General features: G+C 57.1%; 1 protein-coding gene across 1 annotated transcript; it reads left to right on the top strand.

Moving 5' to 3' along the window:
- Positions 1-152: 152 nt before the first annotated feature.
- LOC144678499 (uncharacterized) lies at positions 153-15134 on the top strand (the record flags this gene model as incomplete). The annotated part of the gene is made up of 5 exons (XM_078538261.1): positions 153-246; positions 5238-5292; positions 6539-6679; positions 11912-12072; positions 15036-15134. Coding segments are annotated over 5 exons (550 nt in total), but the record flags the coding sequence as incomplete, so codon positions are not given.
- Positions 15135-15394: the final 260 nt, after the last annotated feature.

Here is a 15394-nt window from a genome sequence, read left to right as displayed (position 1 = left end):
CCTCTGCCTCTCTCTCTCTGCCTCCCTCTCTGCCTCCCTCTCTGCCTCCCTCTCTGCCTCCCTCTCTGCCTCCCTCTCTGTCTCACTCTCTCACCCTCTCCCTCTGCTCTCTCCCTCTGCTCTCTCTCACTCTGCTCTCCGCTGCCCTGCAGGTATGTGGAGGAACACATCCAGCGAACCGGTGTGGCCATCGAGACCCAGGGTTTCACCTTCGTGACCAGCGGCCGGAAGAGGGAGTCGCTCACCGTGAGTGTTGACCGGGGTGGGGTGGCTGGGTTTGAGGGCGTGGGCAGGAACATGGGGACCAAACACCGAGCAACCCGTCCATCTCCAGCTCTCTCTGTGCTGCTGAGACAAGTGACAGGGCTGCTCAGGTCACCACCCTCCCCCGTCCTCCCGGCTGAGACCTGGGAGGCCCATTGGGAGACTCTTGACCCACACCCATACCCACCAGGAGCAGGAGGAGGCCGTTCAGCCCCTCTCCAGCCTGCTAGCCCCATTCAATAAGATCGTGGCTGACCTGATTGTCCACTTTCCTGTCTGTTCCCCTCCCTCCCAACCCTCCACTCCCCCTCGTCGATCGGAAACCCGCCTCCCTCGGCCTGGAGTATATCCAACAGCACAACCCTCGACTCCCCTCCGCCTCCCTCGGCCTCGAGTATATCCAACAGCCCCGGCCTCCACTGCTCTCTGGGGGGGAGGTGGGGGAGAGAATCCCACAGACTGACCCCCCTCTGAGAGAAGAAATTCCTCCCCCTCTCCGTCTTCAACCCCTCGTTCTGAAACTGTGCCCCCTCCTCCCTCCCTCCTCGTTCTAGATTCCCCCACCCCACACACGAGGGGGGTAAACATCCTCCCAGCATCCCCCCCTGTCGAGCCCCCTACCCCGCCCCCTCCGAATCTTATCTGTCTCGATAAGATCGCCTCTCGTTCTTCGAAACTCCAATGCGGGGGGTACAGGGCCCAAACTGCTCAACCTCTCCTCACAAGACAAACCCCACCCCCTTCGTCCCAGGAATCGGTCCGAGTGAGGCTTCTCTGAACGGCCTCCAGCGCGAGTCCGTCCCTCCTTAAGTCAGGAGACCGAAACTGTCCTCAGTGCCCCAGGAGCGGGTCTCACCGACGCCCTGGACAGTCGGAGCGAGACTTCCCCACTTGTCCTAACTCCATCCCCCCCCTCGCAATGAAGGACAACATTCCTCTCGCTCATGTCCCAGCCTCGCTCCCCCTGCCCCTGCTCTCCCTCCCCCTGGTAAACCCCCCTTTTCCAGCTCTTCCACCTCCTTCTGTGACCGGGTGTTGAGTCCAGTCCGAGGGTGGCTCTGGGTTGGGGGAGGTGATTTCCTACGTTAAGGCTGTTTGGTGCTAGATAAATGCAGGGTGGTGTTGCTGTTCCAGCCTTATGTTCACCCTTCCCCCTGCTGCCTTATCTTCATCGGCACACCCCCACCGCCCACCTTCCCCAACCCCTTACCCCCCCCACACTGTCCCCCACACACACCCACCCCCCGGGGGTCAGTCCCTCATCCTCCCGGAGCAAGAACCTGGCCAAATTATTTGTGGCGGCCGCTCCCCCCTCCCTGTTCAGGTAGAAGGTTCCAGATCCCGACCCCTCTCCTCACCTGCCCCTCGAGATCTTTCGCTGATGATTTTAAACCTGCGTCCACTGCCCGCGGACCCGCTCGCCAGAGGGAGCCAGTGTCCACCGGCCGCGGACCCGCTCGCCAGAGGGAGCCAGTGTCCACCGGCCGCGGACCCGCTCGCCAGAGGGAGCCAGTGTCCACCGGCCGCGGACCCGCTCGCCAGAGGGAGCCAGTGTCCACCGGCCGCGGACCCGCTCGCCAGAGGGAGCCAGTGTCCACCGGCCGCGGACCCGCTCGCCAGAGGGAGCCAGTGTCCACCGGCCGCGGACCCGCTCGCCAGAGGGAGCCAGTGTCCACCGGCCGCGGACCCGCTCGCCAGAGGGAGCCAGTGTCCACCGGCCGCGGACCCGCTCGCCAGAGGGAGCCAGTGTCCACCGGCCGCGGACCCGCTCGCCAGAGGGAGCCAGTGTCCACCGGCCGCGGACCCGCTCGCCAGAGGGAGCCAGTGTCCACCGGCCGCGGACCCGCTCGCCAGAGGGAGCCAGTGTCCACCGGCCGCGGACCCGCTCGCCAGAGGGAGCCAGTGTCCACCGGCCGCGGACCCGCTCGCCAGAGGGAGCCAGTGTCCACCGGCCGCGGACCCGCTCGCCAGAGGGAGCCAGTGTCCACCGGCCGCGGACCCGCTCGCCAGAGGGAGCCAGTGTCCACCGGCCGCGGACCCGCTCGCCAGAGGGAGCCAGTGTCCACCGGCCGCGGACCCGCTCGCCAGAGGGAGCCAGTGTCCACCGGCCGCGGACCCGCTCGCCAGAGGGAGCCAGTGTCCACCGGCCGCGGACCCGCTCGCCAGAGGGAGCCAGTGTCCACCGGCCGCGGACCCGCTCGCCAGAGGGAGCCAGTGTCCACCGGCCGCGGACCCGCTCGCCAGAGGGAGCCAGTGTCCACCGGCCGCGGACCCGCTCGCCAGAGGGAGCCAGTGTCCACCGGCCGCTGACCCGCTCGCCAGAGGGAACTGTTTCTCGCTGCACACTCTGGCCTGTCCACCATCTGCAAGGCACAAGTCGGGAGTGTGATGGGATGCTCCCCACTTGCCTGGATGAGTGCGGCTCCCACAACACTCGAGAAGCTCGACGCCGTCCAGGACAAAGCAGCCCCCGCTCGATCGGCACCCCATCCACAAACATTCACTCCCACCACCACCGACGCACAGGGGCAGCAGTGTGTGTGTACCATCTACAAGATGCGCTGCAGCAACTCGCCAAGGCTCCTTCGACAGCGCCGCCCAAACCCACGGCCTCTACCGTCTAGAAGGACGAGGGCAGCAGACACATGGGGACACCCACCACCTGGAAGTTCCCCTCCGAGCCCCTCACCATCCCGACTTGGAAATATATCGGCCGTTCCTTCACTGTCGCTGGATCCAAATCCTGGAACTCCCTCCCTAACAGCGCTGTGGGTGTACCTACACCACACGGACAAAATCCTGGAACTCCCTCCCTAACAGCGCCGTGGGTGTACCTACACCACACGGACAAAATCCTGGAACTCCCTCCCTAACAGCGCCGTGGGTGTACCTACACCACACGGGACAGAATCCTGGAACTCCCTCCCTAACAGCACGGTGGGTGTACCTACACCACACGGGGACTGCAGCGGCTCACCCACCACCTTCTCAAGGGGGGCAATTAGGGACGGGCAATAAATTCCGGGCCCGGCCAGCGACAGCCCACACCCCCCGTGAATGAATATGAATGAAAAAGGGGGGACCCCCTAATTTTAAAACAGTGACCCCCTCCCCCTCGTTCTGGACCCACCCACAAGGGGAAACGTCCTTTCCATGTCCACCTTGTCCAGGCCGTTCAGGGTCTTGTCCACTTCAGTCCAATCGCCCCCCCACTCACTCTTCTAAACTCCAGTGGGTACAAGTCCAGTCTGTCCAACCCTTTCCTCATCAGACAACCCCGCTCGTTCCAGGTATTGATCTAGTGAAACCTCCTCTGACCCCCCTCCAACACATTCACATCCTTCCTTAAATAAGGAGACCAAAACTGCTCACAGTATTCGAGATGCGCTCTCACCCAACGCCCTGTCTCACTGGAGCATAACATCCTTCCTTTTGTGTCCAATCCCTCTCGTAATAAAGGATTAACATTCCACTAACCTTCTTCGTCACTTGCTGTGCCTGCGGACTAACATTTTTTTGTGACTTATGCACTAGGACACCCAGATCCCTCTGCACCTGGGAGTTGTGCAGCCATGCTCCAGGACTCTCCGGAGCTCTGCGGTGTCTCTCTGGGTTTACAGCCCAGTCTGCGTTTCTGTCGTACCTGCCAAAGCGGAGGGGTGCAATTTTCCCACCTGATACTCCATCGGGCAGAATTTACTCTCTCTCTCTCTCTCTCTCTGCCCGCTTCCCTCAGTGATCGATATCTCTCTGTGGCCTCGCAGTTTACTCTCCCGTCATTCCGGTGTCGTTTACGGGTGGCTGTAGGGTTTGAACAGTGGGGAAGCAGGTGGACACTCACTGGAGTGTCACTCGGCTGTCTGTCTGTCTCTGTCTGGCTGTCTCTCTCTGTCTCTGTCTGGCTGTCTCTCTCTGTCTCTGTCTGGCTGTCTCTCTCTGTCTCTGTCTGGCTGTCTCTCTGTCTCTGTCTGGCTGTCTCTCTGTCTCTGTCTGGCTGTCTCTCTGTCTCTGTCTGGCTGTCTCTCTGTCTCTGTCTGGCTGTCTCTCTCTCTCTCTCTCTCTCGCTGTGTCTCTCTCTGTCTCTGTCCGGCTGTGTCTCTCTCTGTCTCTGTCCGGCTGTGTCTCTCTCTGTCTCTGTCCGGCTGTGTCTCTCTCTGTCTCTGTCCGGCTGTCTCTCTCTCTGTCTCTGTCCGGCTGTCTCTCTCTCTGTCTCTGTCCGGCTGTCTCTCTCTCTGTCTCTGTCCGGCTGTCTCTCTCTCTGTCTCTGTCCGGCTGTCTCTCTCTCTGTCTCTGTCCGGCTGTCTCTCTCTCTGTCTCTGTCCGGCTGTCTCTCTCTCTGTCTCTGTCCGGCTGTCTCTCTCTCTCTCTCTGTCTGGCTGTCTGTCGCTCTGTGTCTCTGCCTCGCTCGCTCTGTGTCTCTCTCTCTCTGTCTGTCTGGCTGTCTCTCTCTCTCTCTGTCTGGCTGTCTCTCTCTCTCTCTGTCTGGCTGTCTCTCTCTCTCTCTCTCTCTCTCTCTCTCTCTGTCTGGCTGTCTCTCTCTCTCTCTGTCTGGCTGTCTGTCGCTGTGTCTCTGCCTTGCTCGCTCTGTCTCTCTCTCGCTCGCTCTCTCTCTGTCTGGCTGTCTCTCTCTCTCTCTCTCTCTGTCTGGCTGTCTGTCGCTCTGTGTCTCTGCCTCGCTCACTCTCTCTCTCTCTCTCTCTCTTTCTCTCTCTCTCTGTCTGGCTGTCTCTCTCTGTCTGGCTGTCTCTCTCTGTCTGGCTGTCTCTCTCTCTCTCTCTCTGTCTGTCGCTCTGTGTCTCTGTCTCTCTCTCTCTCTCTCTCTCTCTCTCTCTCTCTCTCTCTCTCTCTCTCTCTCTCTCTCTCTCTCTCACTCTCTCTCTGTCTCTCTCTCTGTCTCTCTCTCTGTCTGGCTGTCTGTCGCTCTGTGTCTCTGCCTCGCTCGCTCTGTCTCAATCTCTCTCTCTCTCTCTCAGGGCAATGCTACGCTGCATCTTTACCCGCACTTCAAGCCCCTGCAGCAGATTGAAGGTAAGCGCCTGGCATTGTGTTGTGACGTCTCCTGCAAGGAGGCCAGCAGCCAGATTTTATCAAACCTCTCTCCCTCCCCCCTCCCTAGCCCAGGTGGTGATGCCGTCTGCCCCCTCGCCAGAATGGATGAACTCCCTGCCTGATTCCCGGGGCTGGAGGAATGGGGCGGGGGGTGGCGAGAGAGAGAGAGAGATTCTCGAGCTGTACTCACCCCCAGGAGCAGGGTGGGGGCTGGAAACGCTAAAAGAGCTGATCAGTGTGCTTCCCACACTCCAGCCCATCGCTCCTTCCCAGTCCTTAGACCAGACCAACCCCACACTGCATCCTGCAGCTTTCTACTCAGCTCCAGGGAGCACAGTGTGTAGAGGAGCTGAATGGCCTCCTCCTGTTCCTGTGTAACAGGCTGGAGAGGGGCTGAATGGCCTCTGTATTTAACCCATTGCTCAATCTGTCCTGGGAGTGTTTGATGGGGACGGTGTAGAGGGAGCTTTACTCTGTATCTAACCCCGTGCTGTACCTGTCCTGGGGAGTGTTTGATGGGGACGGTGCAGAGGGAGCTTTACTCTGTATCTAACCCCGTGCTGTACCTGTCCTGGGAGTGTTTGATGGGGACAGTGTAGAGGGAGCTTTACTCTGTATCTAACCCCGTGCTGTACCTGTCCTGGGAGTGTTTGATGGGGACAGTGTAGAGGGAGCTTTACTCTGTATCTAACCCCGTGCTGTACCTGTCCTGGGAGTGTTTGATGGGGACAGTGTAGAGGGAGCTTTACTCTGTATCTAACCCCATGCTGTACCTGTCCTGGGAGTGTTTGATGGGGACAGTGTAGAGGGAGCTTTACTCTGTATCTAACCCCGTGCTGTACCTGTCCTGGGAGTGTTTGATGGGGACAGTGTAGAGGGAGCTTTACTCTGTATCTAACCCCGTGCTGTACCTGTCCTGGGAGTGTGTGATGGGGACGGTGTAGAGGGAGCTTTACTCTGTATCTAACCCCGTGCTGTACCTGTCCTGGGTGTGTTTGATGGGGACGGTGTAGAGGGAGATTTACTCTGTATCTAACCCCGTGCTGTACCTGTCCTGGGAGTGTTTGATGGGGACGGTGTAGAGGGAGATTTACTCTGTATCTCTAACCCCGTGCTGTACCTGTCCTGGGAGTGTTTGATGGGGACGGTGTAGAGGGAGATTTACTCTGTATCTCACCCCGTGCTGTACCTGTCCTGTGTTCCTTGTTCTGTGCTTCTCCCACAGGAGTGTCCGAGTATCTGAGCACCGAAATCTCCACCTCCAAACAGAAGAAGTTCAGTTTGGTGACGTTTATTGACACCCCGGGTCTAGTAGACGGAGATATGAAGTATCCTTTTGATGTAGACCAGGCAATCCTGTGGCTGGGTGAGTGTTACCTGCGTTCACTGAGACCTCGCTCTCTCCATAACCGCATGTCTAGGCCGATTAGCACGGTACCGGACCAACCCTCCCCTGCTTGCCATTTCCCCTCTCTTCAATGCTGCCGCTGTCTCCCCGCTTACCCCCATGTTCCACCCGTCACCGTGTCCTGTTCACCCGTCACCCCCTGCGCTTGCTGACCCACACCTCCAATTTTAAATTCTCATCCTCGTTCTCAAATCCCTCCATGGCCCTCAACCCCCCCCTCCCTATCTCTGTAACCTCCTCCAGCCCCCTACACCCCTCCCTATTTCTGTAACCCTCCTCCAGCCCCCTACACCCCTCCCTATTTCTGTAACCTCCTCCAGCCCCCTACATCCCTCCCTATTTCTGTAACCCTCCTCCAGCCCCCTACACCCCTCCCTATTTCTGTAACCCTCCTCCAGCCCCCTACACCCCTCCCTATTTCTATAACCCTCCTCCAGCCCCCTACACCCCTCCCCATCTCTGTAACCTCCTCCAGCCCCTACAACCCTCCCTATCTCTGTAACCTCCTCCAGCCCCCTACACCCCTCCCTATCTCTGTAACCTCCTCCAACCCCTACAACCCTCCCTATCTCTGTAACCTCCTCCAGCCCCCTACACCCCTCCCTATCTCTGTAACCTCCTCCAACCCCTACACCCCTCCCTATCTCAGTAACCTCCTCCAGTCCCTACACCCCTCCCTATCTCTGTAACCTCCTCCAGCCCCTACACCCCTCCCTATCTCAGTAACCTCCTCCAGTCCCTACACCCCTCCCTATCTCAGTAACCTCCTCCAGCCCCTACACCCCTCCCTATCTCAGTAACCTCCTCCAGTCCCCTACAACCCTCCCTATCTCTGCCCTCTCGTTCCTGATGTTCTCCTGAGTGGGAACAGTTTCTCACTATTTACCCTGTCCGTACCCCTCAGGACCTTCGAATATCTCGATCAAGTCTCCTCTCAGCCTTCTTTTCTCCGAGGAGAACAGCCCCAACCTCTCCGATCTATCCTGAGAGCTACAGTTCCTCATCCGGGGAATCATTCTTGTGAATCTCCTCTGTACTCTGTCCATTGTCTTCACATCCTTCCTCAAGTGTGGTGCCCAGAACTGGACGCAGTGCTCCAGATGAGAACTAGCTAGTGTCTTATACAAGTTCAACCTCCTTACTCTTGTACTCAATGCCCCTATTAATAAAGCCTAAGATACTATATGACGTGTCAACTGCTCTCTCAATGTCATCCTCAACGACTTCTGTACATCTCTGCTGAGGTCCCTCTGTTCATGCACCTCCTTTTAGAGTCTCTCCCTCTATTATATACTGTCTTGCCAAATCCAAAACGAATCACCTCACCCATCTCTGCGTTGAACTTCATCTGCCACTTGTCTGCCCAATCCACCCACATGCCTATGTCCTTTTTTGAAGTTCAAGTCTCTCCCCCATCACAGTGGACATTTCCCCTGCCTTGCAAACCTCCTCATGTCCTCTCCACAACATACTTTCCTACCTATCTTTGTGTCATCTGCAAATTTAGCCTCCATGACTCCGCTCCCCTCACCTAAGTCATTGCTGTAAATTGTAAAAAGTTCAGGTCCTAACACCTAGTCCCTGAGGGACTCTACTCGTCACATCCTGCCAATCAGAAAAAGACCCATTTATGCCTACTCTCTGCTTTCTGTCATCCAGCCAGTCTTCTATCCATGCTAACCCCCCTACACCCCATGCGCTTATATTTTCCTCAATAACCTTTGGCGTGGCACCTGGTCAAATGCCTTTTGCAACCCCAAACACAGCACGTCTACAGATTCCCCTTCGTCCACGCCGCACGTTCCTTCTTCAGAATAAATTGGTTAAACGTGATTTCCCTTTCACCAAACCGCGCCGACTCTTCCCGATTACCTCGCGCCTCTCTTGAGTGCCCGGCTCCAACCTCCCGAATTGAGGTGTCAGCTGTGGCTCAGTTCGTAGCACCCTCACCTCTTGAGCCAGAAGGTTGTGGGTTCACGTCCCACTCCCGGGAAAAAAAATAAACTTCAAGAACCGTGAATGTACTCGAAAGAGTTACAACCTCCCGAACGATCGACTCTTAACGCCTTCCCCAGGACAGACGTCCAGCTCACTGGCCTATGGTTTCCAGTTTCCTGCCTCTCCCTCCCTCCCTTGAGCAGAGGGGTTACACTTGCTGCCTCCCAGTCTGATGGGACCTTCCCTGAATCCAGCGAACTTTGGAAAACTAACGCCAACGCATGTGCTACCTCACCAGCTCTTTTAAGACCCTAGGATGAAGTCCATCGGGACCCGGAGACTTGTCAGCCCACAGCTCCAACAGTTTGCTCAGTACTGCTTCCCTAGTGATTGTAATTTCACCAAGTTCCCCTCTCCCTTCCTCCTGATTTCCAGCTGTGACTGGAATGTTTTTTCTATCCTCTATAGTGAAGACGAGCAATATATTTGTGCATTTCATCTGTCGTTTCTTTATTATCAACTACTAACTCCCCGTCCTCACTCTCTAGAGGACCAGCACTCACTTTACTTACGCTTTTCCTTTTTAGATGCCTGTAGAAACTCTTGCTATCCGTTTCTTAGCGTTTCTAGCTAGCTTCCTCTCCGCCTCTTAATTTCCTTCTCCTGATTTCACCTTTTCGTCATCCCCGTTCTCCCTCTGACACTGGATGTAAAATTCAATCATCCCGTGGTCGCTGCTACCCAGCGGTGCCTTCACTCTGAGGTCATGATTTAATCCTGTCGCATTGCACAATACAGACAGATTATTGCCGTCCCTTTATCACTCAATATTTCTTCTTGTATACTTTGTCCTACACTGTGGTTACTGCTCAGGGGGTCCTGTAGACCACTCCCACTAGTGACTTCTTTCCCCTACTGTTCCTCATCTCCCCCCCCAAACGACTCTGCATCTCCTGAACCAAGGTCGTCTCCAACTGTCGCACCCAATGCCATCCTTGGTTAACAGCGCTACCCCTCCACCTTTACCTAGCTCCCTATTCTTCTTAGATGCCATCCTCGATTAACAGCGCTACCCCTCCACCTTTACCTAGCTTCCTATTCTATTAACAGCGCTACCCCTCCGCCTTTACCTAGCTTCCTATTCTTCTTAGATGCCATCCTCGATTAACAGCGCTACCCCTCCACCTTTACCTAGCTTCCTATTCTTCTTAGATGCCATCCTCGATTAACAGCGCTACCCCTCCGCCTTTACCTAGCTTCCTATTCTTCTTAGATGCCATCCTCGATTAACAGCGCTACCCCTCCACCTTTACCTAGCTTCCTATTCTATTAACAGCGCTACCCCTCCACCTTTACCTAGCTTCCTATTCTATTAACAGCGCTACCCCTCCGCCTTTACCTAGCTTCCTATTCTTCTTAGATGCCATCCTCGATTAACAGCGCTACCCCTCCACCTTTACCTAGCTTCCTATTCTATTAACAGCGCTACCCCTCCACCTTTACCTAGCTCCCTATTCTTCTTAGATGCCATCGTCGATTAACAGCGCTACCCCTCCACCTTTACCTAGCTTCCTATTCTATTAACAGCACTACCCCTCCATCTTTACCTAGCTTCCTATTCTATTAACAGCGCTACCCCTCCACCTTTACCTAGCTTCCTATTCTATTAACAGCGCTACCCCTCCACCTTTACCTAGCTTCCTATTCTATTAACAGCGCTACCCCTCCACCTTTACCTAGCTTCCTATTCTATTAACAGCGCTACCCCTCCACCTTTACCTAGCTTCCTATTCTATTAACAGCGCTACCCCTCCACCTTTACCTAGCTTCCTATTCTATTAACAGCACTACCCCTCCACCTTTACCTAGCTTCCTATTCTATTAACAGCGCTACCCCTCCACCTTTACCTAGCTTCCTATTCTATTAACAGCGCTACCCCTCCACCTTTACCTAGCTTCCTATTCTCCTTAGATGCCATCCTCGATTAACAGCGCTACCCCTCCACCTTTACCTAGCTTCCTATTCTTCTTAGATGTCACATACCCCTCAATATTCAGGACCCAGTTCTTGTCATCCTGCAGCCGCGTCTCCCTTATGGCTGTCGAATCATATTTATTCACTTCAGTGTGCGTTATCAACTCATTTAACTTTGTGGTGAATGCTTTACGCATTCGGCTACAGAGCCTTTAGTTTTGCCTTTTTGTTATCTTTGTAACATCTAGTCTTGACTATTGGGGTACTCTTAGGTTTTATCTCTCTGTCCCTTCCTGCTATTCTATGACTCTCATTTCCCATTATGGTCTCCTGCCTTGAATCTACCCCTTGATTTGCCAGATCTACCCAAGCTTGACCCCTCACCCCCCCTCCCTTGCTTAGCTTAAAGCCCTCTCTACCTCCCTAGTTGCGCAGTTCGCAAGAACCAGGAACCCACCTCTCCCACACCAGCGCTCGAGCCACGCGTTCATTTCTCTAATCTTATTTGCTCTATGCTAATGTGCACGTGGCTCAGGTCATAATCCAGAGGTTGTTACCTTCTGAGGTTCTGCTTCTTCATTTGGCACCGAGCTCCTTGTACTGTTTGACAAACTGCAAAGCCTGAGGCTCCTCCGCGACTGTCCGCTCAGTCCCTTTACCCGCCTCGCTCACACAGTCGCGTCCTCCTGTCCCTCTCCGCTGACCCAAAAACAGACAGCCCTGTTCCAAGAGGCGTTGACCATCTTCTGGAACAAAGTGTCCAGCTATTCCTCCTCCCCTCCCTCATGTTGCGCAGCGTCTTGAGGTTCACCTTCCAGATCGATAACCCCGATCCGGAGTTGCTCCGGCTGCTTACGCCTCTTGGGGAATGTGTTTGTCGTGGATCGCCTTGGCACCCCAAACGCCCACATTCCGCAGCTGCAACGCGACACCTGTCCGGCCACTGTCAGTTCTGTGATGAGTTAACTTAATTTAATGACTCACTTAGCATAATTCCTACGTACACCGCACCTCTTTTTCCACCACCCCACCCCTCCCAGCACCAAATTCCCACGCAAACCTAACTCGCTCGGTCTCTGGCGTAGTCACCCCCCCCCCGCCCACCGTCTCCCTCGAGCGCGCCCCTTAACGGGTTGTGCGGTAACGTGAATGTGAGCGGCAGGGCGTCGGGACGTTCGTGTTACATACTGATGTTATCGCCAATAGATGGTCTCTCTCGCTCTCCTCCCCCCACCCCACCCCTCCCTCCCCCTCGCCAACTCGCTGCGGATCCCCAGGCGAGCTCTGCGAGTTGGTGCTCGTCTTCTTCGACCCCATGGGCCAGGCCCTGTGCAAAAGGACCCTCAACATCGTGGAGAAGCTCAACGAGACCCAGGGAGAAAAGATCCGTTTCTACCTCAGCAAGGCCGACGAGGCGGGATCCGAGTGTGACCGGCAGGTACAGAGAACCTTCCCGCCTGCCCCCACCCCCCCCCCCCCCACCCCCCCCTCCCCCGTTCCCCCCCCACCTCCCCCGTTCCCCCCCTCCCCCAACCCCTGCCAAGCCCCGGACATCACTTCCACACAAATGCGTTAGGAACATTAAAAAAAAAAATAGGAGGAGGAGGCCATTCGGCCCCTCGAGCCTGTTGGCTGACCTTCGACCTCAACTCCACCTTAATCCAGCCTGTGGCTGATCTCCCACCTCAACTCCACCTTAATCCAGCCTGTGGCTGATCTCCCACCTCAACTCCACCTTAATCCAGCCTGTGGCTGATCTTCCACCTCAACTCCACCTTAATCCAGCCTGTGGCTGATCTCCCACCTCAACTCCACCTTAATCCAGCCTGTGGCTGATCTCCCACCTCAACTCCACCTTAATCCAGCCTGTGGCTGATCTTCCACCTCAACTCCACCTTAATCCAGCCTGTGGCTGATCTTCTCCCTCAACTCCACCTTAATCCAGCCTGTGGCTGATCTTCTCCCTCAACTCCACCTTAATCCAGCCTGTGGCTGATCTTCTCCCTCAACTCCACCTTAATCCAGCCTGTGGCTGATCTTCCACCTCAACTCCACCTTAATCCAGCCTGTGGCTGATCTTCCACCTCAACTCCACCTTAATCCAGCCTGTGGCTGATCTTCTCCCTCAACTCCACCTTAATCCAGCCTGTGGCTGATCTTCCCCCTCAACTCCACCTTAATCCAGCCTGTGGCTGATCTTCCCCCTCAACTCCACCTTAATCCAGCCTGTGGCTGATCTTCCCCCTCAACTCCACCTTAATCCAGCCTGTGGCTGATCTTCGCCCTCAACTCCACCTTAATCCAGCCTGTGGCTGATCTTCTCCCTCAACTCCACCTCCCCGCACTCTCCCCACATCCCTCGATCCCCTCAGTGTCCAAAAATCCTCTCAATCTCCCGGGTCTTGAACCTACTCGATGTCGGAGCCCCCACCGCTCTCTGGGGTAGAGAGTTCCAAAGATTCACAACCCTCCCCGAGTGAAGACATTTCTCCTTCATCTCAGCCCAAAATATCCGACCCCTTCTCCTGAGACTGGGACCCCCCATGTTCTAGACTCTCCAGCCCGGGGAGAGGTGGGGAAACAGCCTCTCAGCATCGACCCTGTCAAATCCCCTTCAGAATTTTCTACCTTTCAGTGAGACGACCTCTCATTCTTCGAAACTCCAGGGAATAGAGACCCCATTCTCCTCAATCTCTCCTCCTGGGACAATCCCTCTCATCCCAGGAACCAGTCTAGTGAACCTTCATTACACTCCCTCTAGGGCAGGGATGTCCTTCCTCAGGTAAGGAGACCAAAACTGGACCCAGAGCTCCGGGTGTGGTCTCACCCAACGCCCTGTGTCATTGTAGGAAGACCCCTTCACCCTGAAACTCCAATCCCTTTGTAGTGAAGACTCACAGACCATTTCCCTTCCTCATCGCTCGCTGTACCCGCACGGTAACTTCCTGTGGCTCATGGAGGTCACCCAGAGAGTGAAGCAAATATTTCACACTGGGAGGAGGAAATAAGTCCACCTTTATATTTTTACGAAGGCTTCCCCAGTCCATCTGCCATGTTCCTACCCAGTCACCCGCCCTGCCTGTATCCCTCCTCCTCCTCCCAGGGTCTCGTTGCTGTTGTGTGTGTGAGCTCTGCATGGCATTGATCATCTGGTCTAAACTCCCTCTCTCTCCCTCACCCTCCCCACTCCACCCTCCTCTCCCTCGCCGCCTCACCCACCCTCCTCTCCCTCACCCTCCCCACTCCACCCTCCCTCCTCTCCCTCACCCTCCCCACTCCACCCTCCCTCCTCTCCCTCACCCTCCCCACTCCACCCTCCTCTCCCTCACCCTCCCCACTCCACCCTCCTCACCCTCCCCGCCTCACCCACCCTCCTCTCCCTCACCCTCCCCACTCCACCCTCCTCTCCCTCACCCTCCCCACTCCACCCTCCTCTCCCTCACCCTCCCCACTCCACCCTCCCTCCTCTCCCTCACCCTCCCCACTCCACCCTCCTCTCCCTCACCCTCCCCACTCCACCCTCCCTCCTCTCCCTCATCCTCCCCACTCCACCCTCCTCTCCCTCACCCTCCCCACTCCACCCTCCCTCCTCTCCCTCACCCTCCCCACTCCACACTCCTCTCCCTCACCCTCCCCACTCCACCCTCCTCACCCTCCCCGCCTCACCCACCCTCCTCTCCCTCACCCTCCCCACTCCACCCTCCTCTCCCTCACCCTCCCCACTCCATCCTCCTCACCCTCCCCGCCTCACCCACCCTCCTCTCCCTCACCCTCCCCACTCCACCCTCCTCTCCCTCACCCTCCCCACTCCACCCTCATCTCCCTCACCCTCCCCACTCCACCCTCCCTCCTCTCCCTCACCCTCCCCACTCCACCCTCCCTCCTCTCCCTCACCCTCCCCACTCCACCCTCCCTCCTCACCCTCCCCACTCCACCCTCCCTCCTCTCCCTCACCCTCCCCACTCCACCCTCCCTCCTCACCCTCCCCACTCCACCCTCCCTCCTCTCCCTCACCCTCCCCACTCCACCCTCCCTCCTCTCCCTCACCCTCCCCACTCCACCCTCCCTCCTCTCCCTCACCCTCCCCACTCCACCCTCCTCTCCCTCACCCTCCCCACTCCACCCTCCTCTCCCTCACCCTCCCCACTCCACCCTCCTCTCCCTCACCCTCCCCACTCCACCCTCCTCTCCCTCACCCTCCCCACTCCACCCTCCTCTCCCTCACCCTCCCCACTCCACCCTCCTCTCCCTCACCCTCCCCACTCCACCCTCCTCTCCCTCACCCTCCCCACTCCACCCTCCTCTCCCTCACCCTCCCCACTCCACCCTCCTCTCCCTCACCCTCCCCACTCCTCCCCCCTCTCTCCCCCCTGCTCTCTCCGCCCCCCCGCCCCCACACAGAGGGTGATGATGCAGATCGTACAGGAGCTGTGTAAGAGGCCGGGCCTGAACAAGTGTGGCTTTGACATGCCGACCATTTACATCCCACACCCCAACAAGGTGAGGACCCACTCGCTGCTCTTCCTGGGCCTGGGGGGGTCTGCGGTGGGGGAGGGGGAGGGGGATTGGGCTGTTACACGGGGAGGGGCTCGGACTGGCCGGGGGGGGCTTCCAGGGAAATGCTGCTCTCCTGACTTTAATTCCAACCTCCTCCTCCCTCTCTCCTGCCTGGCTTTTCCCCGTGTCTGTGCGGTACCGTCTCCCCCTGACAGCTGGACGGAGCTGAGCCCATCGCACTCCCACCCCCGGGAACTGGACAC

The sequence above is a fragment of the Cetorhinus maximus genome, unplaced genomic scaffold (genome assembly GCF_964194155.1).
Source record: "Cetorhinus maximus unplaced genomic scaffold, sCetMax3.hap1.1 HAP1_SCAFFOLD_4462, whole genome shotgun sequence".
Taxonomy (NCBI): Eukaryota; Metazoa; Chordata; class Chondrichthyes; order Lamniformes; family Cetorhinidae; genus Cetorhinus; species Cetorhinus maximus.
The sequence above is the reverse complement of the archived record's forward strand: the minus strand, read 5'-3'. Positions and strand labels throughout refer to the sequence as shown.